At 40.2% G+C, this 27,611-nt stretch overlaps 1 protein-coding gene across 10 annotated transcripts in view; it reads right to left on the bottom strand.

The window, feature by feature from the left end:
• ANKS1B (ankyrin repeat and sterile alpha motif domain containing 1B) overlaps positions 1-27,611 on the bottom strand; it is a 747,009-nt gene that overhangs the window by 60,645 nt on the left and 658,753 nt on the right. For all 10 annotated transcript variants that reach the window (XM_073327424.2, XM_073327427.2, XM_073327426.2 and 7 more), the window contains 2 exons: positions 16,856-16,963; positions 12,388-12,567 (listed from right to left, as the gene is read on the bottom strand). In XM_073327424.2, the coding sequence (XP_073183525.1) occupies positions 12,388-12,567; positions 16,856-16,963 (288 nt within the window). The remainder of the gene's footprint in view (positions 1-12,387; positions 12,568-16,855; positions 16,964-27,611) is intronic.

Genomic DNA, 27,611 nt, shown 5'->3' with positions numbered 1-27,611 from the left:
GATGGGCTTTCTCTGGGCTAACCTGCAAGTCCTCCCAGATTGGCTGGTAGCAAACTAGTATCTTTCACTTGTCTTTATTTCCCTCAAGTTTCCAGAGATATTTTTTTAAAATGTTATCTCCCCCCATAAGTATCTTTTAAACCCTTCCGTATCTGTTGTTCACTTTTTGGCTCCCCATTTTGTTTCCCAAAAGTCATATCTCCTGGTTCTGTATCCCACTGGTGACTTTAATAATTTGAGTTCCAGGATCCACAGGACAGTACACTTTGATGTCATGAAATATCTAATGAAAACATAGCCTTGACCTTTCCAATTTCCTTCTTGTCCATCCTGATTCTGCTATCCATCTCAAAACATATCCCCACATCTAAGGACATTGCTTCTGGCCCTCCTGTCCTCCTCAGGCTCACCCTGCTACTAACTATCTTGAAATACATTTCCCCAGTAGCAGGGCCAGGTGTTAATGCAACCCCAAATACTCTTCTTGCCCACATATTCTTAAGCTGTTTCACAGAGTATTCTTTCGGGTCACTTGATTCCTCTTTTTATCTACCCCATATTCTCAGAACTTCTCATGCCTACTCTTCCACTGAAGAGGCACTCCAGAATGACTTTCTGACTGCCTGCAGTGACACTTGGGTGAAGGAAGGGAACTACGCTTTTGCAAAACTAACTATATTTATAGTGCATTAGTAGTCTACAAAGGTACTTTTTACAGTTAATATTAATTCTCCTAAAGAATTACCTCAGCCCAGCTTTACTCTGTATAATGGAGTACAATCTTCTATAGAACATATCTCATTTAGCAAGGTGTTAATTGAGTTCTGATTTGGACAAAATGTTCACAGTGACTAACAGCTTGATCCTGCAAAAACTTACTGCCAGGTGCGACACTGATTCCTGTGTATAGTCCCAGTGAGCAGGCTATGCACAGTAATCAGCCATACACCCAGTAGTAACTATTTGCAGGATCAGGACTTAAGAGAAATTATTTTTTGAAATGTAAAAGTTCTGAAAAGAGGCACTAAAGTGATTTAAAGAGCATTCTATATGACTATAGCAACATCCAATGGGATGTAGCACTTCTCATAACACAGTTCTGTGCTACTGATGTTTCAGTGGATAGAAAATTTAGGCAGAGAGGAAAAATATTAATGTTATAAAGGACAATGGGTTTTTATGCAGAAACCAAGATTTTCCTGCCACTGAAGAAAATAGTATTTAGCATTTACTGTATACATCTTCTGTGGCTTCAAAGTGCTGAACAAACAGTAATCAATGAAGTATCAAATTCCCTGCGAAGCAGCTAAGTAAGTTTGCTTTTTTTCTATTTTGAATATGGAGAAACTGACCAAAGAAGAGAGATTGAGTGACTGTCCAAGGTCACAAACTAGTTAGTAGGGGAGTTGGGATTAGAATTCAGGAGCTACCAATTCCCAGTCCCCTAGAACATGCTACCTCAAAACAAGAAAAGAACAAAATGTATAGCCACCCTCCTATCTGAACAATAGTGTACACAAACAAAAAAAACCTTGGCCACTTAATACCAGGAACACAGAGCTCTGTGAGAAAAGGTTAGCAACTAGCAACATTTTGCAAAGGGATACTGTGAAGGACAGAAAAAATGTCATCAGCTATTCCTAATAAATATTAATATATGCACAAAGAAATAAATGCAAACTATTAACATTCAAACAAAACAACAAAACATGCATATTCATATGAAATCACATTCCCACAAAATAGATACAGATAGATCAAATATACAGGAGGTTCCTCAGATCATTGTCCCATTACAACTTGGGACACTTTAGAAGAATTGTGTTAAGAAACTTTCATTGCTTCTGTCAACCTCGCTTTAATTTCTTACTTTCATAAAATATATTCACACAAAGAAAAAAATATGACTAGCCTTTTTCCCCCCTGTGAACTTCCTCCACTGAATGCATCCGATGAAGTGAGCTGTAGCTCACGAAAGCTTATGCTCAAATAAATTTGTTAGTCTCTAAGGTGCCACAAGTCCTCCTTTTCTTTCTACTATTTCAGACATCCATTGTTCAGGTAATGGCCAATCATACCACAGAATGTTTGAGCACCTCACTCTTTCCCAGTTTTCTTTTAATCTACTCTCCTTTTTCCTGCAGTCCAGTATTTCCATAGGTGAAAAAAAATGCTAGCCCTGCTCTCTAAAACATGTCTAAAACTTGTCTGAGAATGTTCTCATAAATCCTGAGACACATCTGCACCGGTATAACCAAAATACTGGTGCAGAGTGTAAGTGTTCTAATAAAATACTACTTTTACCTGTCACTTTGGTCACGCTTTTCATTAGATTTGCAAGCACTTCACCAGCCTCATTATCTCCATTTTAGAGATGGTGAAACTGAGGCACAGTCCAAGTTGGACTTGTCCAACGTCCCACACAGGAGTCAATGGCAGAGTCAGGATTAGGACTCAGGTCTCTGCATTCCAGGTGCCCTATCTGCCGGAAGAGCAGTACCCAACCAAGTTATGAACCATTCTAACTCAAGCTAACAGGGGAGAACAAGTGGAGAGGCTGAGAAGAGAAAAGGTTGTACACTTTTCTCCCTTCTTCCTACTTCCCTCATAAACATACATATGGAGTTCAAGACAAACAGCCCTTTGCCCCCACCAAGTAGAGGTTGCATCTATTAAACATGGCGAGTGAGCTTGTAATATTTTGAGAACTTGGGAAGGATTAACAGACAACCACCTTATACCATTTCTGCTGTAACTCCATCCCCCTACCCTCAAATAAAATGGTAAAAGTTGGAATTGAAAAATGCTTTAACCTTGGCTATTAGACAAAGTGGCTGAGGGAATCTCTTTTCTGGGACCAACTTCAGGTGATCTGAAGAAGAGTTCTGTGTAAACTCAAAAGCTTGTCTCTCTCTCTCTGTCTCTCTATCTCATCAACAGAAGTTGGTCTAATAAAAGATATTACCTCACCCAACTTGTCTCTCTAATATCCTGGGACCAACATGGCTACCACAACACTGCATTAACCTTAGCTAGTCATGAGAGTCTAGACTCCTGTACACTTATTCAAAGCAGGATCTAATTCACCCAGCTGTAATTACAGACACTACACATCTTGCTGAGCCATGGGATAAATGAACAATGCTCAGTGCTTGTGATCTATGGGGCAGCTTCATGGTTGCACTAGTGCAGGGATGGATGGGAGGAAGCTCGCAGCCCCTTAATTCAGCACCTCTATGTGTGTGCGTGTAGGGCGGGGGGTGCCTCTGTGACTGAACATATTCTCACAGGGCAATTCAAATGGGATCCTTGGATGCATAAGCAAGGGAATACTGAGTAGGTATAGGGAGGTGATACTACCCCAAGGCATAGCATTCGTGAGACTATTCCAGGGATACTGATTCCAGTTCTGGTGTCAACATTTTAAAAAAGATTGTTGGCAAGATTGTTTCAGAAAAGAACTACAAGAATGATTTGAGGCCTGGAAAACCTGCCAGCGAGAGGCTAGAGAAGCTCAAGCTATTTAGTTTATACAACAAAAGGTTAATTGGGGACTTGATCACAGTCCTACATGGGGAAGGGATTTCCGAAAGCAGAGAGCTCTTTTGTTCTGTCATTGTCTGTTAGACTAAAGCCAGTGGCTGGAAGCTGAAGATAAAATAAATTCAGACTAGAAATAAGATACAATTTTTTTAACAGTGAGAGTAATTAACCATTGGAACCATTTACCTAGGGATGTGGTGAATTCTCCGTCACTTGACAACTTTAAACCAAGACTGGATATCTTTCTAAAAATATGTTCTAGATCAGCTAGTGATTATGTGCTTGATGCAGGAATCATGGGGTGAAAAATGTCCAGTCTGCTATGCAGAAAGCCAGACTAATATGATCATAATGATCTCTTAAAATGGTCCTACACCAGGGTAACTGTGGATCTTGCAGCGAGTTGCCTCTGCATAGTCATGCTTGTGTGATGCAACCCCCTTGTAGAACGGAGCTTGAGAGCTATCCAGAAAGCAGTCCCCCAGAGAGGACTGGGGCCACATAAATGCTCTGTTGCTGTATGAAATGTTTGGAGCCTGTAGTAAAATGGCAATCAAGGGGTTAACTGAGTTACTCAGAGTATTATGCGTTGGAGCCATGTTCCACTCCTCCTTTACCTCCTGTTTAGTTAGTGGGTGTTTCCTCCACTCTCTTATGTAGCTGAATAAAGCAGCACGTTCCCAGCTTGCATTACTGTAAGTAGAGTGGGTTTCTTGTGCACGGAGCAGACTCTTTCCGGCACCACCGTTATAAAAGAGCTGTGCAGATCCAGCTATCTCAATTCCTTCTGCCGAGTCCAAGAGAAGTCACATGAAAGAAGAACTCTGAGGAAGAGGGGGAGGTGAGCAGTTGGCATGAACATGCAGCAGCAAGGTTCTAGTGTTTCCACTGCTCCTCTCCCAGGCCAGGCGGGGGTGTGGAAAAGCATCTCACAAGTAGGAATATCCAAAGGTTACTTTCACGAACAAGCCCTTTTGAGCCCCCTAGTGAAAATGGAGGGGGAGGGAGTTCTGCCTTCCTGATAATTCTTCACATGAGGAGGATTTGCAGAAAAGTGCAGGCCATCTTGAAGTGACATTTTCCTAAGAAAGCAACTTGAGCCATGGCTACATCTGCTGCAGAAGTATGTACCTTGTAGTTGTCCTTTGATATAAAGAGAACAAAGGGACTCCCTTGTTTGTCTTGAACCAGCTGAAGACCTCCTTCACTTGACTATGATCCCCAGGATGGAATTCCTCTCCACTCAATCAACGTGCCTGTGGTTGAGATGAGCTGCTACATGCAGAGAGACTCGGTCGACTACAAGCTGATGATTCAGATTTGTTTTCATCCCATTAAACAGGAGCTGGTTTCTTCTGGGGGAGATTGCTTAAGGTTCCTTCGGTCAGTTTTTGTAGACTATTACTGCCTTGTGTGATCTGAGAAAACACATCAGTTTCCTCAGAGCAAGATGCATTGTTACAGTTCAGAGTACTAGTGCACTGATATACAGTGTACAGCAAATCTTTTGCTGACTGACCACTTCCCCTATGCTAATGTTTTTCCCACAAATGCTCCCCAGCCTGTTATCTTTGCATCTGTCAGTTATTCCCTGACTGGACATCTCTGGAGAGTGTCATGCTGGGCTTCCTGGGTTTATGCATCTCAATGCTAATACTATATACAAGGAAAAAACAGACTGTCAACATCTTGATGAACTTAACAAAGGAAATCTTCATAATCTTGGGACTGAAGACATTTCACCATAGCTACCCTGACTTTCTGTGCAGGTGATGATTTAAGGTGGAGACTGGCAGGTAATGTGACACAAAATTCTGAACTAACAACCAATATTTAAGATCAGAGGACATAATATTAAAATTTGGTTGCCTTCGGTTAAGCACCAATTATCCATATTAGGCACCTAAAATATATGGACTCCTTTTAAAAAAAAACACCCATAGCTTCACTGGAAGGCCTTAGTCCTTTCCAGGAGCTAAAAGATTTGGATACTGGAGCTTAGAGCTCTTCTCTGGACTCCAGAGATCCTTGAACTTTTTATTTTAGTTACTTTGTCAAGAGGAACTCTCCCTGGATCTTCCAGATCATCCTTACAAAAATAATGGTTGTATAAGTGAGAAAATCTGTAAATGAGTAATTATCACATATGTCCGCATCTTGGTTTAGCATTTGTGGCATTAATTGTACCATTAACACCAACTATTAAAGTTGCACATTCTTCTTGGACTCTGTATGCTGAAGCCGTGTGCAGATCTAATATACATCCCACTGCATTATTTCAAAAAGCAAAAGTGTGTCACATTTTTGAAAATATTAAGATTTTTCAAGTAGAAATTACTGAGTTAGTTCTTAATTCCGTTTTTATAGTTTACTTAGCCATATTCAATATACTAGGAGGTGAGATTTAGAGCTTCATAGAAAATATGTATACAAAAAGACAACATTCTTTCAGTAACATATTTATCATACAGCCCAAAATCTCATATAGTCATTTTTCCTCTGCCATAAATTCAAGCTCTTCACAGTTCAGCAATCTTTCAGTATTTAAAAATATAATACATTTTAAAAAGGCGAAACTTTCAACATTTCATTAGGTTCTTATTGAGGTTTTCTTGCATTACGTCTGTCTTGTGTTCTTCAACGTTTATATTTTCCATCGGTTGGTTGCATTTTGAAACAGAAGTCAAACTCTCCAACAAAAGCAGAACAAAAGATTTTCATCCACATTGGCCTCATCCTCATTTTAATCATTTCTTAAATCCACTGCAATAGTAAAGTACTCTTTGCCATAATATATTTCACCAACAATTTCAACTGTTGATAAAACACATTATTCTCACTTTAATCCACTGCTTCTTGCAGATGATCATCTTGCACATTGGTGTCTTCCTTTAGACATTCAATCCTTAATTTCCTCCATAATCTTTAAATCCCTCCAAAGGTGAGAGTGGGGGGAAAGAACAAAAGAAATACACAATACGATAAACGAACAAAAATTCAGACTCATGGTTAAAACACAGGACTGAGTCTCAGGAGGTTTGGGTTCTATTAATGACTCTGCCACAAGCTTGCTCTGTAACCCTGGCCACATCACAATCTCTCTGTGCATCAGTTTCCCTAGGAGTAAACTGGAAGACATGATATTTACCCAGGATAGCCTCAAGGACATTTTGAAGATAAATTAATTTCGTGAAACACTTGGAAGATAGTATAGAAGTTCAAGGTATAAAGAGCTGAAAACATTCTCCCTTAGCTCTTTTCACAGAAATCTGTATCTCCCTCTCTAGCTTTTATTACACTTTTACTTAACTGGAGATAATATTTAGTTGTTGCTAGTAGGTATAGTTCTACTTATGGTATAGGCTCCTATGTCTTAGTCCTAATCCTTCAATCAATTACAGATCTACCAAAACTTCACATTCCACGGTGGCACTACACTGATTGGAATGACTTTATGTAAAAAATGCACACTCAAGCTATTATCCTCTTACATTACCTGGCTCTTAAGTTCCAGAATAGAATGTCAAATCAAATAATGAAAACAAAGAGCCCAGAAAGGCTTAAAAATGGAGTGGGCATAGGGTTCAGCCCTGGGTTCCCTCTTCAGTGAATTCCCTTGACCAAGAACATGTGAATTCAATTTTTCCCACCCTTTTGAGATACGAAAGAATGTCTTTCTTCCTATTACTACAGTATTACAATACCAAGGCCAAAGTAATGAAGGAACAACAATGTCCTGGTTTTGCAACCTTTGATGCATTTTTACTCTAGGTGTTAGAGTTTCTTTGTTGTCTGTAAAATCTTTAGTCTTAAAGAGCTGAGATTTTAAGCAGCGTTTCTTAAGAAACTTAACCAGGCTTCCTTTTCACACCCATGATTTTCCCTGCCACAAATGACAGATCTTGTTGAGGTGTTAGAGCCTGATCTTAACCTCACTAACTGCAAGAGGACTCTTTCCATTGTCATCAATGAGCTTTTCAGCCAGCCCTTAGTCTTTGCCCTGGAAAAACAATATTTCTATGAAGTTTATCAGTCAGGATTGATGGTAGCTAACATTAGGATCATTAAGTGCACCATGATGTGTGCCTCACTGGAGAAGGCACTGAACTCCAAAGATCTGCCAACCACACTTCAGAAGCAGCAGCTTCCACCACTATGATCTCCTGTAATGCTCAGCAAATTGATCTGTGCTTGGCTCCAGTGGTCAGAGAGAAGGCAAACAGAGCCGAGCACTGCTCAGCGGAAGTGACCTTTTGGAGCTGTGGAACTTTTCCCCACTCATATTTGGAGGAGGCAGGAAGAAGGGCCTGACATTTGGATGAATCTGAGCCCCATTTTGCCCCATCGCCCCAGTTAGGCTTCTTTGACCCCTATGGCAAACTAAGGATCCTCAAGTTACATATCTAGTCTGGTTTTCTAAATGGACACTTTGAGCACGCAGATTAATATTCTCCTTTGAAAAGAGTTCATTTGCCTGTGACAAGCTGCCTTTTGCTGACCTTCAGGAGTCATTTCACTCATTTCCCAAACAAATGAATCAGTGATTTCCATTCCAATTTCAAGGTTTACTAATCTCGAGTGTAACTGGAGCTACATTGAATATGCTGATTTGATCACGTTCATCTATAACTTGCAGGCTCAGCACTAAATCATCTTCTGCCTCCAATACCAATGATACACAGGCTAGTCAGTCTTATCTTGATAGGTTTCACAAAGTCCTTTTCACAATCATCTGTGTTACATTCTGGTAATCTCAAGGACTTCGAAGATTTTACATTTTGGCTGGGATTTTAAAAGGAAATTCAATAGGATTTGGGTGTCTAAATTGCTTAGGCTCCCTTGAAAATCTCTGCATTACTCTTTTTTACCTCCCTGTACTACAAAATGACCAGAAAGTAAGTACTGTGATCATCTAGTCTGACCTCCTGTAGTGGCAGGCTCACCTGTGTTAAACTAATTTAGTACAATCTTGTCTCAATCAAGCAAATAAGTCATCGATTTTTAGAAATAAGATCGGAGTATGATTTAGAAGAATGATGTAAACCTTTTGTCCTCTAAAGTATTAAATGGCCTTAACAAAAGCAGAAGGGTTGATATCTAATGCAAAAATCAGCATGCTTGATGATTAATACATAGCATATAGTGAAAATATGTGTCATATTAATGACAGAACAATTAGAGTGCATTGATTCTTTTAAAATATTTTCTTTGGATTTTAGATTTTAAATTAAAGCTCAAAATAGGTTTACCGGAAAGTTTAAAATCAAATAAAGTTGAGAAAGGAGCTAAAGTGAACAGTGTGATAGCCATGCATTCCTTTTAGTAAGCTATAAATCTGTAAATTGTCTTTCATCCAGTAGCCTCTCTCCAATGTAAGCTAAAATGTGCCCATTAAATATGTGATGAAAAATGAATCTAAAAAACCCTCCAAAATTACAGCATTGAGGACTTGATCCTGAGGTACTTAAGTACATGAATCTCCCTATGATTGAGTGTATACCCCTTGAATGGAACCTGGCAGAGAAAGGGTTAAGGGACGAAGGAACTATGCAAGCTAGCCCCAGTAACATGTGGTAGAATAAAAAAGGACTTGTCTGTGAGAAGTACTCTAGCTGGGGGCAGGACACTTTCAATAACTGCTTGCGAAGAAGTCAGTCTGGGACAAACCAAAGGAACCTACAAATGTTTGGATTAGAAGAGACTGCTAGATACAACAGAGGGCAGTGTATCCATGCATAGGATCAAACTGAATGCTTTACTTTCAAGAGGAATTTTTGGGAGAGACTAAAGATCTGGAACAGCCTTTCACTATGAGTACCAAAAACAACAGACTAACCAGTTTTAAAATTGATCTTAATAAATTTACGAATGGCTTACATAATGGATTTGCCTATGATAACAGGAGACTGGACTTGATGATCCAGGAGAGCCTTTCCAGTCCTATGTTTCTAAATAAGGTTCATTTCAGCAAAGCATTTGGGGCACATGTCAAGATGCTGAGAAAAAAAACCCTCAATTCAAATGTCTATTTTGAGACCAGATTGGCTGAGCAAAGCCCAGTTTAACCTCTTAAAAGCATGACTCGGACAAACTGAGAATGATCACCACATGGAGTCACTGATATTCCCATTGATGTCAATGGGAGTTCTGCATACACCAGTACCACAGAACTGAATACAGAGCTAGATTTGATGCTAAAACAGCCACCACTCTAAGCTGTGATTTCATTCTGGATCTGTCTTTTTTCATTTGGTATCTGAAGGAATCCTGAAGGATGACTGTCCTAGTTTTTCACTGAGAAAGTGAGAGAGAAGGAGCAGAAGAGCATTCACTGTGTACCAACTCTCAGGAAAACACCAACACTTAAGTGGTTTTACAAATACATTGAGGCAGGAGAGGTACTAAATGCCCCGTTCTTTCTTTAGATAGGAGGCACATATGATGGCTTTTCCAGAAAAAAAATATTTTTTTCTGAAAAGTCCCTATGTATCTGAGGAAGGGATGTTTCAGACCTCTCTGGAGGATCAGGATGTTAAGACAGGAAGAAAGGAAAGCGAAAGGGAGGCAGGCTGGGCTGCTAAAATGGTACTTAAAAAAACCCAAAACATTAGAGACTAAAAGAGGAAGAGGGAAGTGTGAACCAAGTGATAAAATGTGCACAAATCAGTCTACTCAACCACAAATTATGAGATATTTCATATTCAAACTTCCAAGATTTGTGACCTTCAAAGAAGTATTTTTACAGTAGGTAAAGTGGTTAAGTAGGTACAGGGATAAATGTCGTCCCCCCCGCCCCCATGGACTTCAGTCAAACTTCCACTCACCGTGAAAGCCTCGCAAATTTATGTTTGAAAGCAAGCTTGCACACTGGGCAACTTTCCCCAGCTCTGTTTCTGGATTAGAATGAGAGCCCTAATTCAGTAGGATAAAATTATACAACAGCCAAGTTTAAATTTTTCTTTGAAAAAAGATCTAATTTCACTTTCCTATAAATGTTTGCCTTAACAAATGGGATTCATCAACTGCTCTTGGATTCCCAGGTAGCATATGGGTTTCGTTTTTCATTTGCGTTTTTAATTGCTTTTTCTCTACATGCATTTAACAAAGAGATTGCAGCCTTTTCTCTATCATGTAGACTATAACACAGTTATTTGCACAGTCTTTGTCACTTTAAGGTTGAACTACTGAAATACGCTCTACTTTGGGCTATGCTTGAAGACTACTTGGAAGCTTCACACAGAGCAGAACGTAACAGCCTGCCTGCTTAGTGAAGTGAACTGTTCATGTTACAAATGTGCTCCATGAACTGCACTGGCTTCCCATCTGTTTTTGGGTGCAATTCCAAGTTTTATTTTTGATCTACACTGCAAAGCATTACATGATTTAGGACTTGGTATCTTTCTCCCTATGCACAAAGAACAGCAGAGATCATCCTGAGGCACTTTTGCTGATAGCTTAACTTTACTGACCTTCAGAATGGTACAAGACCCATCTTTTTGGTCAAGCATATGCTTGATTTAAAATCATCAGTACATTATCTCTGGTTGGTTGAAGGAGTACAGGGAAGGGGACTGATTTATGCTGTCTTTTGTGGACAGTTTGATTTAATGTTGAGATGCATTTAGTGCTACAGTGATGGGCCCGTAAGTCATTATATAAATAAATTACAAACCTTTTAAGAATGTCCAAATAAACCCCAAGAATACAAACTTCCTTGGAAAATGATGGGCACACTCAGTACTGGAAGCAGTCACACCCCTCATTAGTTTCTCTTCAAACCTGTATCATGTTTGTCTTTTCTATAGTGAGGTTCTGCCAGCTCATTTTTACATGGGTCGCTCTCTCAGCCAGTGCTACGAATTGGCACCTTCTCTTGAAAAGGAGACGTGAAACTAATGTCTTCTGAATACTGATGAAAACACAGCCTAAAATGGAGTTTTCTCTCAGGAGCTTGTACATCAGTCTGTATAGAACAGGCAGGGCAACTGAATGGAACCACAAGGAACCGCTTGTAAGAGGACTCTCGGGGAGCAAGAGCTACGCCTAAACTCTGTTCTAAGACCCGTCAACAAGGATGGGATAGAGTCAGCAAAAAACAACCCTATTCAGATCCCACAGGCATGTCAGCAGCACCTGGGCTGGTATCAGAAAATCTACATTAAGTTTCCCCATGAAGGGAAACTTTCAAGCTGGACAGGGATGCCTTTAACATCAAGTGATGACTTCTTGAGCAAGGGCCTACCAACTACTTGTTTAAGGCTAGTCAGTCAATATCTTGGCCTCCTGGAAGGAAGTATAAACAATCCCCAATCTTTTTCTATGTCCTATTCTAACTTACTTCTTTATAAAGTTGTTTTCTAGAATTTCTTTCCTTGCTACTATGTATTTCTTTCTTTAAAAAAAATTGGTTCAGTACTATGAGTTTAAAAATGTAGGTCCTGATCCTGCAAAAGACTCATTCATAAGATTAACTCTTTGCAAGATTGTGAGCTTCATTTTTAAGGGTATTTAGATGCGTAAAGATGCAAACAGGCACCTACTGGGATTTTCAAATGCACATAGGCATTTACCTGTATTTAGGGGCATCTAAATATATTTAAAAATCTGGCCCTAAGAGTCTTAAATGAAGTACATGCACACACTTTTGAAAATATGATATATATATGTGCACAAACTAATCTAGTTTAGGATTCTTAACCCTTGCAAACACTGCTTTGAAACTAAAAAACATCAAAAACGGATACTGCATTTGCTGATTTGGATCTGGCCCCAATATCTGAATATGCAACAATGACTAGGTTTAATTCTTTGATCAACAGCATGAGGACACTTTTTTAACCTTACCTGTGCCATCTGCCTCTCCAGTTTTGACCGGGGAATATCTTCAAAATAGTTTTCATTTCTTCTTCTCCTTGCATCCCCCTGCATGATAATGTGAGGAACGTCTAGGGAGCCACCGGTAGTGTAAGTGCTTTGGCTAAGTGAGGGAGACAACTGAGGAGGAGTATGGTTACCGCTGGGTTCCTGGATAGAAATGGAAAATGTAGCATGGTATAATACCATTTTTATGTCTTCAAGCAACCTGTTTAAAACTATATTTGAACTATTGTCAATACGAAATGTAGGAGCATTTCCTGAAGAAAGAATTTATGATGAATGAATGTTATTTTGTATTAGATCAGGGGTCGGCAACCTATGGCACGCGGGCCAAAGACGCTGATTTTTAATGGCACGCTTCTGCCTGCCGGGTCCCAGCCACCGGCCCCACTCAGCCTGCTGCTGAACCCAGGCCGGGACCCCGGCAGGCAGCAGCGTGCCATTAAAAATCCTGCCCACCCCGGCCCACTCTTCTCTGCCCCCCCGCCGGGGCAGGGTGAAGAAGCTTGGTCCTGCCGGCTGCTGCTGCAGGGCAGGCAAGCTCCCCTTCACGCACCTCTTCCCCCAGCGTGCTGGGTTCCTGCCCAACCTCCTCCTCTCCCTCCCTGCCACCGATCAGCTGATGGCCCTTGCGGGGGAGGGGGAGAAGTGGAGCCGCAGCGCACTCGCTGCTCCGTGGAAGAGGCGGAGAAGAGGTGGGGACAGGGCCTTGGGGAAGGGGCGTGGAATCAGGGCATATCCCCTCCAGCCTCTTGCCGTGAGCCGCCCAGGGCAAGGGGCTGCGAGCACCCCCATGACCCCGTCCACAACCCCAGCCCTCTGCCCTAACCCCTACACCCCCCTCACACCCGCCCAGCCCTCTGCCCTGATCCCTACACCCCCCACACACCCCAGCCCTCTGCCCTGACCCCTGCACCCCCACAACCCCCACCCCTCTGCCCTGACCCCTGCACCCCCTCACACACCCAGCCCTCTGCCCTGACCCCTATACCCCCCGACCCCAGCCCTGACTCCAGCACCCTAAATGAAGCTTCTTAAACATTTTGAAAACCTTGTTTATTTTGCATACGACAATAGTTTAGTTATGTAATATATAGACTTATAGAGAGAGACCCTCTAAAAAACGTTAAAATGTATTACTGGCATGCGAAACCTTAAATTAAAGTGAATAAATGAAGATTTGGCACACCACTTCTGAAAGATTGCGGATCCCTGTATTAGATTGTGACTTGCCCTACACAACTTGTAGAGGGCAGTAATGCACCCTTATTTTCCTCACAGCCTCCCCACATCACCAGTTTGTGAGCAGGCTCCATGGAGACATGATTCCTCCTGTGTAGATGGAAGTTGATGGAGATGGGTGGCGAATGAGCAGCATGGAAGGGGAAGTAATCTGCTACTGGTATAGGCTGGTAGAAAATTACATCCCCATTTCCCAACTCTGAGCCAAGTCCTCTCCCAGAGTTGCTGCTGGGAAGATACAGCTACATGCCAGCCCTTGTCAGGGTCCAGCTAAACACACGATTGATGCCTTAACTATTTGTAAGGGGCAATATACCACCACTTGGGAGAAGCCACGTGGTTTGTACTCCAGCAATGTCTTCCCTTGTTGGGAGAGAAAATGAGTGGACAGAGATATAAGATACATACTTTACATACAATTTGTAATGGCCCTGCAGAATACAGTTTATATGGGGAAATTAGAGAGAGAAACAGAACACAGATTACAACTCCCAGGGCTCCAGAAAACATCAGTGTATCAGTATCTAGCCAAACTGTTTGTAACAGATGCAGGACACGGTGGTCTTGTCTAGGACACTGGGGTAGTTTGGGAGTTGCAACCTTCTCGTACATCCAACAACACAACATTGCAAACATTAGTGTTCAGGTGTTCATATTACCAGTTAAGTTCCACTTGCTAGTAGGAAAGCTAACAGCATGCTCTCTACCACCATGACAATCTGCGCGGGTGCTGTACCAGTAGGGACTGCAAACACTAGCATAGCAACTGCACTGGATCAATTCTTCCTCCCACATCTGTCCCACAATGCACTAGTCACTTCTTAAGTGGACTCTGATCAATTTTCTGGACTCTGCTGTAGAGTCAAGTTCTCCAGAAGCCCTCACCTGCACAACTGGGCAGCGCACCTTCGGTCTCCATGTGTGTACCCCTTTTTGCCAGCATCCACTTCTGTGCAATCGTCAAATTTCAGTGTTAGCTTCCCAAGCTGCTTTTGAATCACTTCTCAAAAGAAGCTTTTGTGCAAGGATACCTTAAGCTGGCCTGAGGTTCACAAGAGTGCTTGTCCAGATCTGGGGTGACCAGGAGATACAGTTACAGATGAACTCCACTATCAGGAACAGTCTAGTTTCTGACCAGGTGTTGAGCAGATGGCCCAGTTATCACATGCACCAGGAAACAGTGCCAGGAGAAGATAAAGACAATTTTCTTAGATTAAGTTATTTGGAGCAGGGAATGTGCCAGTTTATGTGTATGAAGCATAACTATAATATAACTATTTAACATTGAACAACAATGGGCCTGAAGGTACCGTACAACAATGCCGAGATACAAATGGTTGCTCTGGCGCAGGGAGGAAAACCTACTTCTTATTGTTTTAGAGGAGTAACTAAAGGGGATTCTTGGTTCAGTTTTCCACAGAGCCAAACTAGATTGTGGACCGCTCTAAGGCACCCTATTTCAAGCTGCTGAGAGACCAGGAGGAGAGTAAGGAGGCCTGGGGTGGTCTAATGTGGTTGGTTGCTCTTCCAATGGAAGGTTTCTGCTCATAGGTAAGAGTGATCAATCTCCGCATTTCATACTGTATCTTTGTTACTTTTGCTTTAATATTTACCAATGTTTTCTTCATTAAAAAAATAATGTTTAAAGCTACTGTAGGAACTAGAAAAACTGAAGTGGTGGTCTGAGGCTATTAGCCCAGCTAAGACTTATACTGGCATCCTTTTAGGAACAATCTTCACACCAAAAAATGGTTCTTTCAATGTGCTAGACACAAACAGATCTTCCTACAGAAGCAGATATACATTTCACCGTATCCAAACTATTCTTCAGCTTGAAATAAAATCATTAGTGCATATTATAAGGTAAACACTCCCCTATGTTTTTGTTTGAGTATTTCTATGGTACAGTATCTCAGCTATTGAAGGAGTAGAGGATCTTAATCCAAACTCATGTCCTTTCCTTTAGGACTCCCATTGAAGACAACTGTACATAAAGTGATGAATAATATTTAGTTACTGTCTGCATTAGTAATTCTAGCTGTTGGGCAGTGAAATATTTTTCCTCATCCTGATTACATGAGGAGGAGATCTAGTGTACTTTTCACTGTACAGAGAATGTACAATGCTGCTAGTAACGTAGGATGTGAAAGCTTTTCCACCAGCAGAAGAGGAACATTCCCATGTATAGAAATAGTTTTCAAATCCAATACATCGAAACCCCTGAGTGAGTGTGTGCTACTTTCAGCATTGGCCATTTCTTTTTTATTTTAGCACTTGCAGTGTGCCAGGAGGCCATTCACACAACAAACCGAGATATAAAATGTAACTAAAAATACCCTATTTTGAGCAATTCTCTAGGGCAGGACATCATGAACTGAAAGGCACTTTTGCTAGCACAATATTAAAAAACAGGTTATAGATTTCTAAATCTAAGCATTTGTATATAGCGTTTGACACTAAAGAGGGTAAAAACAGGGAGGTCACAGAATCGATAATTTTCTGTTAAAATAAGATTATAAAAGGCAGCAGCAGTTCCCACTCTAGCTTTACCTTCTCCTCCTAACACCAGGAAATACAACTAGGGAGCACATTATGTGCCCGACAACTGGAAATCCATTCCAGAATGAAATTCCAATCAGAGGAGCAGTCACCATGGAAATACTCAAATCAAATCTACTCAAACAGGGAAGAACTGAATGAAAATGTCATAGTAAAAGGTGCTAATGAGCATGAACTACCTTGAACACAACACAGTAAAGACAGGGTCCCCAGACCATAAGGTAATACGGATAATAGATACCAAGAAAGCAAAATTTCTGGGATTAGAAATCTAGTGAATTTATTGCAATGGGAGGGATATAAAAATCAGTGAAAGTGGAAAATCCCCGGAGGTACCATGACCAGGCTTGCAGGAGTGGGGTTATTAATGGAAACTGAGTAAGACAAGTAACTTTAGATACCCAGAAACACCTTGATATCTATACATGTTTATCTCACTGATTTCAGTTAGCTTTGTGTAACTAAAGCAGAGACTTGCACTACAGAGCAGCAAACAAAAAGGAAAGTGATAAAACTCATTCTATATGCTTAGCTACTAAGTGACAATTCTTTTTGCTTTCAGTTTTCTTTTTAAATAGTATTTTTATTAAATGATTGCTGACTTTACGAGATACCAAATTTGCTAGAAACTTACCCTGAGGGTTATTGACCTTGGTGGTTTCTGAGGAGGGTCTTCGTGAAGCCTGTCTCCCAGAGATGCCAAAATACGTTTCCTGTGGCCAACCAAGCTGATTTTTAAAACCTGAAAAATAATGAAAGCTCAGGTAAGAACATTCATTAAAATCATTAAACAAAGAACCAGTCAGAAACAAACGCCTTTTCTATAAACATCTTAAGAGGTAAGTACTCTGCATTGGTCAAGGAGAAAGAAAGAGCGAGCGTGCAGTGGAAGGTGTATAAAGATTAGCAGAGGGGGTTACAGGTCAGAGAGGAGGATGCAGAGTAAAAGGAGGCAGGAATGATATAGAATGGGGGGAAAAGAAAAGCAGGTACAGTTAAGGAAAGCAAAGACAGGCAGAGCAGCAGAGTAGGGAGAAGAGTGAAATCAAAGTGGAGGGAGAGAGAATTCCAGATTGAATTCCAGATGGAACAGTAGTACCAGAAAAAAGGGAAAAAATAAAACCAGTAAGAAAAGACTGGGGCAGAAAATGTAGGACTGCAGACAAGAGTGAGCAATGGAGAATAAAGGGAGCAACTGAAATGGAGGAATACTGGTGTTAGAAGAGTGAAGAGTGGCCAGACTAATGGTTAGAGGAAAAGGGGAGAGGAAAGAAATGACAGAGGGAGGAAGTGAACAGCAAATAGAAAAGCTGGTACTTCTATAACTCTCCACCATAGGATTCTCAGAAGCAATCTCAGCCTCCACACACAGAGTCAGCAACACCCTCAGGCATGGTGTGCACCAAAGAAACACAGATTTGATTCCTGCCAATCCTGGTCCGACCCCGTCCCGCTCTAGACAGAAATAAAACCTCTCTCCACAGCAAGACAACAAACAATTACCCCCAGTGGACTGACCAAAAATGTTTGGACTTGCCAAATTCCAAACCTTAATTTATAAAAAATGATAGCTGATCAAGAGTTGAATAATTACTGTGTCACTACAACTCCCTAACTACTTCTATTGATGCTCTAGCATCAAAGCAAGCTCTCTCCCTCACCTCCTCCCCCACCCCCGCAGTTGTTGGAAATATGAGGTGGACGGGAGGTGTAAGGACAAAGCAGAAAACCTGAGCATCAGTGGCAGAAAATAAAGTCTGATACAAAGAATTTCTACAAATCTATGCCAATGAGCTAGGAGGCAGAGATCCAACCTCTGCTCTGTCATAATCATAAAAATGGCAAAATCACACCTTCGTAGAATCCTTCCAGGCTTCAAATTGCTTCCTTTCTTCCTGAGCACATCACCTTCCATTGTGGGGCGACTACTAATAGAGACTGTCAACACTGACATGGATGCAGGGGATTTCTCTTTCACACTAAAACAGGCAATGGCCCGGACATTATTGAGAAACCATTCTTCGACACTAGTGACCTCCCAAACTACTGCCTGGTCTCTAGCATCCCTTTTCTAAGCAACCTGATCAAGAAGTCAGCAACCTTTCAGCAATCAATATCTTAGATCCCACTCAATCTGGTGTCAGAACAGGGCACAGTACAGAGACATCTATTGTTGCTTTGGTAGTTGACCTCCTCCTGTCCACAAATAGGAGAGCTACATTCACACTCACCCTGCTGGTCCTGTCTGTGCTATTTCATATTGTGAGCATCTAACAGTCTGGTTGCCTGCAGCTAAAGAGGTCACTGGAACCAGCACAAAACCAGGGCTTTCTGTTCAGATTGAACCCGGAGGATCATTGTGAGTAGCTGTTCCTCCACAGCAGGCCCCCCTGAAAAGTCCCACAAGCTTGTTATCTTCATATTATTCAAGATATATAGGAAGACATTAGGAAAGTCAGTGAGACAACACAGGCTGAAATGCCAGCAGTATGCAGGAGACACTAAAGTCTGCATCCACTTTACATCAAATGTAAACAGCACCAAGATGGGTGAGGTCCAGAGGATCACAGAAGGGCAAACATAGAACCTATCTTTAAAAAGGAGAACAAAGAGGACCCAGGGAATTATAGATCAATCAGCCTAACTTCAATACCTGGAAAGACACTGGAACAAATTATTTAATAATCAATTTGTAAGCACCTAGAGGATAATGGTATGATAAGTAATAACCAACACGGATTTGTCAAGAACTCATGCCTAACCAACCTAATTTCCTTCCAGGCCTAATGGACTGGGGGGGAAGCTGTAGATGGGATATATGTTGATTTTAGTAAGCCTTTTGACATAATCCCACATGATTTTCTCAAAGGCAAATGAGGGAAAAGTAGTTCTAGATGAAATTACCATAAGATGGGTGCACAACTGGTTGAAAGATCATACTCAAAGAGTGCTATCAATGGTTCACTGTCAAACTGGGAGGGTGATCTACAAAGGTTCTTCTCGGCCTGATACTATTCAGTATTTTCATTAATGACTTGAACAACAGAGTGAAGAGTATGCTTATAAAATTTGTGGATGATGACAAACTGGGAGGGGTTCCTAGTACTTTGGAGGACAGGATTAGAAATCAAAACAATCTTGACAAATTGGAGAATTGGTCTGAAGTCAACAAGATGAAATTCAATAAAAACAAGTGCAAAATACTACACTTAGGGGTGAAAAAAAGCAAATGCACAACTACAAAATAACTGGCTAGGCAGTACTACGGCTAAAAGGGATCTGGGGCTTATAGTGGATCACACATTGAACATGAGCTTTGAATGCCCAATTATCAATGGCAGGAAAAAAAGCCCATCTTATACTTGTTAGTTGCTATAAGATTGGGCCCCATCACATCACATCAGTCCTTGCCAAAGCAACACACACATTCATGATCTTCATGTTTCATCACTACATTTCATATCTAGGAATGACATCAAAACATCCCCAAATGCTCACATTGGTACAAAAAGGTAGCAGATCATTCGTTTAACACAACAGGTCACTCTGAACACATAACTCCAGTGCTCCGGTTTCTTTGCTGACTCCCAGTTGAATGAAGAGTCCAGTTCAAAGTCTCTGTCTTGATATTCAAAGCTTTGCATGGGCTTGGCCCTAGCAATCTGAGAAATTGCCTCTCTCCCCAAGACTACTGAAACTGATTACTAAGAAGCATTAGCAAGATTGCTAATTAATAAATCAGAGCAGGGATGACTTGAGTGTCACTTACTCTTCCTGTGGCTTCATGCAACTGATGAACACCATGACAGAAGAGGAATGAGTCTCTGGAACTTTGCAGGTCAGGGCTCTGGAGGTGGGTCTCCAATTGATTAAGCTCTTTTGAAAAGAGTGGGCTTAATCTAAAAGCTGCATCGATCTCAGAATACTAGGAACACCACACAACCTGTATCACATTTTGTTCCTTCATGAAAAGTGGATCTTACTGTGAATCTGGATGTGGAAGGATTTGAAGATGCGCCTTACAGAAACATTTCATATTTGGCCAATAGGAAAACCTAATCACAGATCAGGGACTAACCACTTTGTTAATGAAAGATGCTTTGGTTTTGGTCTCAAAATGCACAATCGCTCCCTCATAATTGTCTTACCTGGATGTTCATTGATCATCTTCCCAATAGGAAATGTCATTATCTGAAGCCCTTATACATTTGAGTTATAAGAAGAGAGTTCTACAGATAATCTCAAAAATTGTTCTGTGATAGATTATCCCTGACAGTATTTAGCAAAAATGTCAAATATCAGAAATATGGGTCAATAGTATGTAAAGGGAATGAGGCCTAGGGCAGCATAATATTACAAGTATCCTAATGTTTCACACCAAAAGGCCATAAGAGACTCTCACTTACTTGGTGCACCCAGCCATCTAGTGCCCCATCAGTATTTTCAAAATCAGGTTAACACTGATATACTTAACAAATAACACTGAACAAATACTGAATTCTACAGTCAATTAATAGCATCCATATAATTGTTATGCAATTTAGCATTATGCAGTAAAGATTGTAGCATATTTCATACATGGCAGTGAAACACGTTTTTGCAGTTTGGTGGTGGTAAATCATATAGATTGTGTCATGACACCGCTACGGTAGCTTAAGGCTAAATTTCGTATCAGAGACAAAAAAGCACGTGTGTGATATGCCTCTCACTTTGCCGACAAACACGATACACGCCACAAAAGAGTGAAAGCCCATATCACATTTTTGGATTAAGTATAACTTCCATTGTAGTGAGTTTTTTTATACTTGGTGGTGTAATACAATTACAAGAAGAGTGGAGCAAGTCATTTGTCAAAAGAAAAATGTAGGCACAGAAATAAAGTAATATTATATTTATGTCTCCATATTCTCCATTCATTCCACTGGAGAATATTACAAATTCACAAAATATGACTGCAACATTTTGCATTTGGATTTTTGATTTAGCTGACAGATATGAAAACACAGACACACACGTATCCTGATAACTCCCTGGTGACTACATACATACAGATGCTGGAAAAGGAAAAGCTATGTCTGCTAAGGTTGGCATAAACTTACACAATAATTTTTTTTGGGGGGACTATAAAGGCTAACAGAATTCAAGAAAACAAATCCTGAAAAATTATGAGCTCTGGTGAATATTATGTAAGAATAGTTTAATAGGGCTGTCAGTGTGCCTGAAGCACCCCACCTTGTTAGCAAATATTGATCCTGCTGGAAAAGGGATAAGTGGGTTCTGCTGAGTCACTGAGGCAGGTAGCTCCTTACCCCAGGCAGATCTAAGATAGGTGGGAGCATTTCTCTAGAGACAGTGGAGTCAGGGTCTGGGCTGGGCAGTCCTGAATTAGAAATCCTAAGAGCATTCAATCCTCGGGAGAGGGCTTGAACGGAATATTATGTTACTTTTAATTTCTTTATTAACAAATCCACACCCCAGAAAGGGGATGGGTTTTTTATTCTAGCTAACGTGTTGACTTTGTTTTGGGGTAGTTTGGAACAGGCAGGGCAGCAGTACTAACAGCCATGGCTGTGGAAGAAGGCTGGAGACTGACTCAGTTAGGAGGCAACAGCACCTCGATGCCATTGAGCTGGAAGCAGTACAAGAAAGTAAACAGAGCTCAGAATAGCACTAACATTTTACGAGTGGCATAATCAGTTCCTCCAGTATTTAAGCTTCATTAATTAAAAAATGTTTCTAAGGCCTTAGGGTTGCGAAGGAAACCTTGTAAATATGAACCAATCAGGTGCTGTCTTCCTGAGCCTGCAGGTAAACATCTAAAATGTTAACTGAAATTCAACACTGTTAACTATTTTATTGCTGATCACTTTAGGTGAAACCATAAGCTTTCTGGGACTGTGTGCAGATAGTAAATTGAGTATCACCACTTCCCCCCCCGCAGCGTGGCCCCTCGTTGGATAATACCAATCACCACCAGAATTAAGTGTCCAGAGCCCCCATATACTGCAGCAATGGGTGCTTTAGAAATGTATACATAAGGCTACGATTCTTGTGAAAAGGAAGAATCCAGGGAACAAGAATCAGCCAGTGTGGAGTCATGAGGGTCTAAAAAGGAGACCAGGAAATGTAAAAATGAATTGGATTTCAATCCACACCCACACCCAGGGAATCAGTTTTGTAGCTGAAGGCCTGTAGAAATGATTCCTCCCCAAATTCTCCTCTGCAGATGCTCTTACTCAGCTGAGTGATGGGTATTATAAAGATTTGGAAAATTTAATCTATAAATTAGCAGAGCTCCTGCCATAAATGAACCCCCAAGCAAATATCTAGATCATTTTCCAGATATGATCATCCTATGGTATGAAATAATATTAAGTATGGATACAAACTGTGTTACAACATTCTACCACAGCACTGGAGCTGTATAGAAAACGATCGGCCAAACCCTGAAACTCAGGCCTTGTTCACACTGGGACTTGTACAGTAATTTGTATTTGGATCTATTTTCAAATATAGTTAAAACCATGTTTGGTTGCAATTGCTCGTGGCAAACCTGAGTCATCTTTGTAAGCCATTAGAGCATTGAGATGTAGCAGTTTCTGAATGTGTGTGATACCCCATATACATAGTGGAACTTTATGCACTTAAAGTATTAAAATATATTTTACATTTTTAAAATTTAAAGCATTTATACTCCTCCACTGTGTTTTTTTAAAATACATTTTAAAACACTGGAGCACAGGATTCATGTCATAACAGGATCTGACAAGGCAGTAGTAATAACACAGCAGAGTCTTTCCTCAGGAAAAATGGTGAGAAACCGAAGTACAGCAGTCCCACTAGTGCACACGTCCATCTTTCCTGATCTATAATTTACCCAAAAAACTTTGCCGTGGGCTGAAAGTTGGTACCCATTACATGGGGTAAATAATTTCCATTTTAGTGACAAATAAATATGGCTAAACCGTTAAACTTTTAACAGTTACTGTACATATTTATGTAACCTGCAACACCGATACAATTACACCGGGCCTCACTGCTCCGTCCTGCTGAGAAACTTGCTGCAGGGTGGTAGAGACACAGGGAAAAACAGATGTTCACTTTGCAAAGTTTCTTGTTAAAGAAACAAAGTTTCTTGTTCTTCCTCAAGGGCATGTGGTCTGAGGCCCAGAGGGTTTGCATGGAGTGAGGTGTCTCAACCCCACAGATCCTAGGAATTGGTGTAGAGGGGACCTGCTAGATCCATGGAAGCGGGAGTTGTCTGCAATGGATACCTGCCCCTCCACGCTATTCTGCTGGCCCTCTGACTCTTAGAACTATGGTGGCATTGAGAATCAATCCTGGCCTTGTAGGTGCCAAGCTGCCATCAGCTGAGTGCTCCTGCAGCTCCTCAGGAACAGCCATAGACAATGCAAATTCATACAGCTCCATGCTGTGCTAACTCCTAGCCACCTTTTTACCCAGAAATCCAGCCAGCTTGCAGGGGATAGTACTGTAGAGTGGCTAGTTCCTTATTCTTCCCCATCTTAAACACAGCCCTTACCCCAAAACATCAGCAGATCGTCTGCATGCTTAATGCATTAGAAGGCTCCTTGGTGTGCACGCACCATGAATGCCTTCAAAAAAGGAATACACTGGTCTGCTGTTATCTTGAGGTAAAAGAGCTGTTGCAACATAGCTGGACACAAGACAACAATATTTCTGGTTGCCGTTGTTTCAACAGAAGTCACTACTTCCATGTACATCAAGCTGGTGAGAGACTGGCTTATAAATGATACAGGGTATGTGTCATTATTCTACTGTATATATTAACCATTTTGAAACAGTTGTCAAGTTGTCTTGGTGACAACAACATTCCACAAAGACAGATGGTTGTCTAATAAATTCTGTTTCTATAAGTCAGTCATGAAGAAGTGAGATAAATAATCTACCTGGAAAAATAAGGCTCAAGTATAACTCAGAATGCAGTTCTGCAAGTAAGGGTTCTGATGGGCTTATGTCTTCTTTAAGTATCTGGAATTATGGGTCCTGATTCTGGTTTCATCTGTGCTGGTGTAAATCAGAAATACATCCACTGAAGCCAACTGAGTTACACTGTTGTAAAACCGGTGTAATGCAAGATCAGATTCAGGCATCTTATGTTTATTTATTTAAGCATTATCCTGTAGCACTGAAGTTACTGGGAGTTTGGTCATTGACTTAAATAGAAAATCTTCGATTTATACTCTGGGCCTCATCCTGCCATCAACCTGATTTCAAAATTCTCATTTACTTCAGTGACAGGATCAGATGTGTCTTAAGAAAATATATTAGATTGTAAGTGCTTCCTGTTATTGAGTTCTATATAAAAATAATAATCCTGATTTTCTGCTTGTAACTGATGATCTTTAATGTTGCAACTGAAAATTATTAGTTTCATTTCTTTATCATGGTCTTCTCCTAATTTCTATTAAATTAGATCTGGTCATTAAAGATTTTCACTATATCCCCTGACTGGTCTTAGGCTGCATGTTGAATCACTTTTTAGAACAACTTTTACTTTAGTTTTTCATGAACACATTCATGGAAACATCCTGTTTTAAAAACATCCTGATTTCATACTGTTGCAAACCACAGATGTAACAAAAACATTTACACACACACAAAGATTTTATATATTTGTAATATATACATTTTTGTTTTATACACACACCATATACACACACGGTGTTTGTATAAATATATAGTGTGTATAAAAAAAGAATTTTTGATTATATCTGATTATATTTGCAAAAACATTAAACTGAGATGTTTAAAAAGCCCATTGAACAATATCCTCTCCGCCCCAGAATTATTAGAATCATGATCAACTTGGCTTATTCTGAGTCACAAGGCCAAAAATGATTTATCATTTTATTTAAACAGCACTTAATGATGAACTGTTTTATAGACACAAACAGTAAAATGTACTTCTCCCATCCTCACAAAGCCAGATTATTCAGGCTCCATGTGGGTGGAGTGGGTGCAGTAATACAGGTGAAATCCACCTCCCACCCAGTACTAGAACATGGAATTGCTATGTAGCTAATCCCCCCCATTGGCTTCTGTTCCTGCCTGAGAATTGAAATAATGGCTGCAAGCCCTCAGATCCAGATGTACAGAGTAGATGGGTTCATGGACCTGGGGAATCTCTTCTGTCCTACCCCATGGTAGGGCTAGCACAAAGACCCGAGTTCCCATGTGTTATCCCATTTTATCTTGCAATATTATTTGTATAACAGATAATCTAAAAGCATAATTTGTGTCACTGGCAACATAAATCCTACATCGTTCTTCTAATCTTGGAGAGTATTTCAAATAGTTTGCTGCCTGCAAAGCACATGAAATCTGTATACAAGAATGAACAGCATTTAGGGTGGTGAAATCTAAAAAATGAAATGTGAATCTCTACAGCAATCTCTGATACTCACTGGGGTAAAATGGATGTAGTTGCTAAGTATGACACAGTTCTATCAAGATTATTGATTCCGAGTAAAAGGAAAGTGCGCATTCTTTTAATAAGTGTTCACTGAATTACTAAACAGAATTATATATTACAAGTGCCAAAATAATTTGATGATGATGATGATGATTCCAATGAATACCAAAGGGAGCAAATAATGATTTGCCACTTGGTACAAAAAGTGCAACTTACTGTAGTTCACAATTATAATAAAAATAGACACTGATACGTATGGAACAAAAATAATTCTTTTTCTAACATAAGGGTAATGATTGCAATATTTTATAGTGAAAAATATATGAGAATAGAAATTTGATTATATACGTTTGTTTTTACATCATGCGATTATATATCATGGTAAAAATGGTAATGAAACATAATAAAAAACTAATACAATATAGTGTTGGATACCTCCTCTTAACATTAAAATTTAATGCATACTATTAACATGGTGACATCACACAAAACACTACAAAAGCCATCTTCAACATGTACAGAGAAGGTCAAATATCCAACATGACCAATTCTGTTAATCATCAGAATAAATGCTTTTGAAAAACGTCATTTAATTTAGAAGAGGTAGCTTCCATTTGCTGATACATTTACAAGTCAGACAGCTCTCTGGTTGATAACCTAATTATTATTATGTTTGAGAATTTTCCATTTAGTAAATGATTGGGTCCCTGCACCAAACTAAGCCGAACAGCATGAGCCCAAACCTTGCACGCCTTAGTCAAACAAAACTGTCAGTAAAGACAATTTTCGCCTGCATTCAGGCTGTTTTGTGTTAAATGGTGATGTGCAGAGAATAAAAAAAAAATGACATATTTTTCCAAAAAATGCCATTGTTACTCATCCTTACCTGCTAAGTGTCTGAATTCAATATTTGATCAAACACTGCATTAATATTAAAGTATAAGTGTAGTCACTTTACAAAGGAAGAGCTTAAAAAATAAAAATGTGAAACCTGTTTGTACATTTTGAAAGAAGAATCATCCTCAACAATGTCAATATGACAACATAGGGAAGTCACAGCAAGAAGACGACAAGTATCTTCCTCTCATATACCCCGAAGTATCACAGAAGTGTTCCTAGAGAATCAGCTGAACTACATGAAGTTACTAGCTTGAAAGACATTGTTCTTCATTGCCAGTTAATCTCGTACATCACAGGCTGGCATCATGCTGTACTTTGACTCTTAATTTGTGAGGAAGAAGCACCTTGGGTGGGAGAAAACAGACTCTGTGAGCACAGCAGGACAGTTGGATTAACTCCACTAGGGGCAGAGGGGACAGCAAAAGCATTTCTCAAAATATCTTTTCCTTTCATGCCTTGAGGTGAACATTATCAGAGACAAGGGGTTACAAAAGGATACAACTAAAATGGCAAAAAATATTCATCCATCAATAGCTGAAGAGAGTTCTCCCTTGTGGCTCTAAGTAACATGACAAATATCCACACAACAGATTCATAACCTGCACTATTTGAGATAAATTGATTTCATAAGGCCATTAAAAATCATACACCTCTTATGCGGATTTCTTCATTAAACATTCAACATTAGCATGGCGTGAGCAAAAACAGTTTTGGTCTTGAAGCAAACTGGGAAGAAACTAGGCAGAACTTACTGAGGTGCTCTCTTGTGTTTCCAAGTTTTGGCAGACACGTAGTGAGAAGGGCTATTCTTGGAGTATTTCCATTTAGGCCAAAACCACAAACTCGTGGATTATCATGGGAAAGCCTCTCTTTCAATAATTTCCAGTCCAATTTTCTCTTATACAAAATTATTGCTATGGGCTGTTAGCGTAGAATGCTGTAGAATTCCCCCCTCCATAGTGTTGTCATTTTTGTGATCTTTTTCAGAGGTCTCTGGAAAAAATATTTCTTAAAGGACCCTATTAAAGGGTGA

Source organism: Lepidochelys kempii, chromosome 1, assembly GCF_965140285.1.
Source record: "Lepidochelys kempii isolate rLepKem1 chromosome 1, rLepKem1.hap1, whole genome shotgun sequence".
NCBI lineage: Eukaryota > Metazoa > Chordata > Testudines > Cheloniidae > Lepidochelys > Lepidochelys kempii.
Note: the sequence above shows the minus strand (reverse complement) of the source record. Positions and strands in the feature narration are given on the sequence as shown.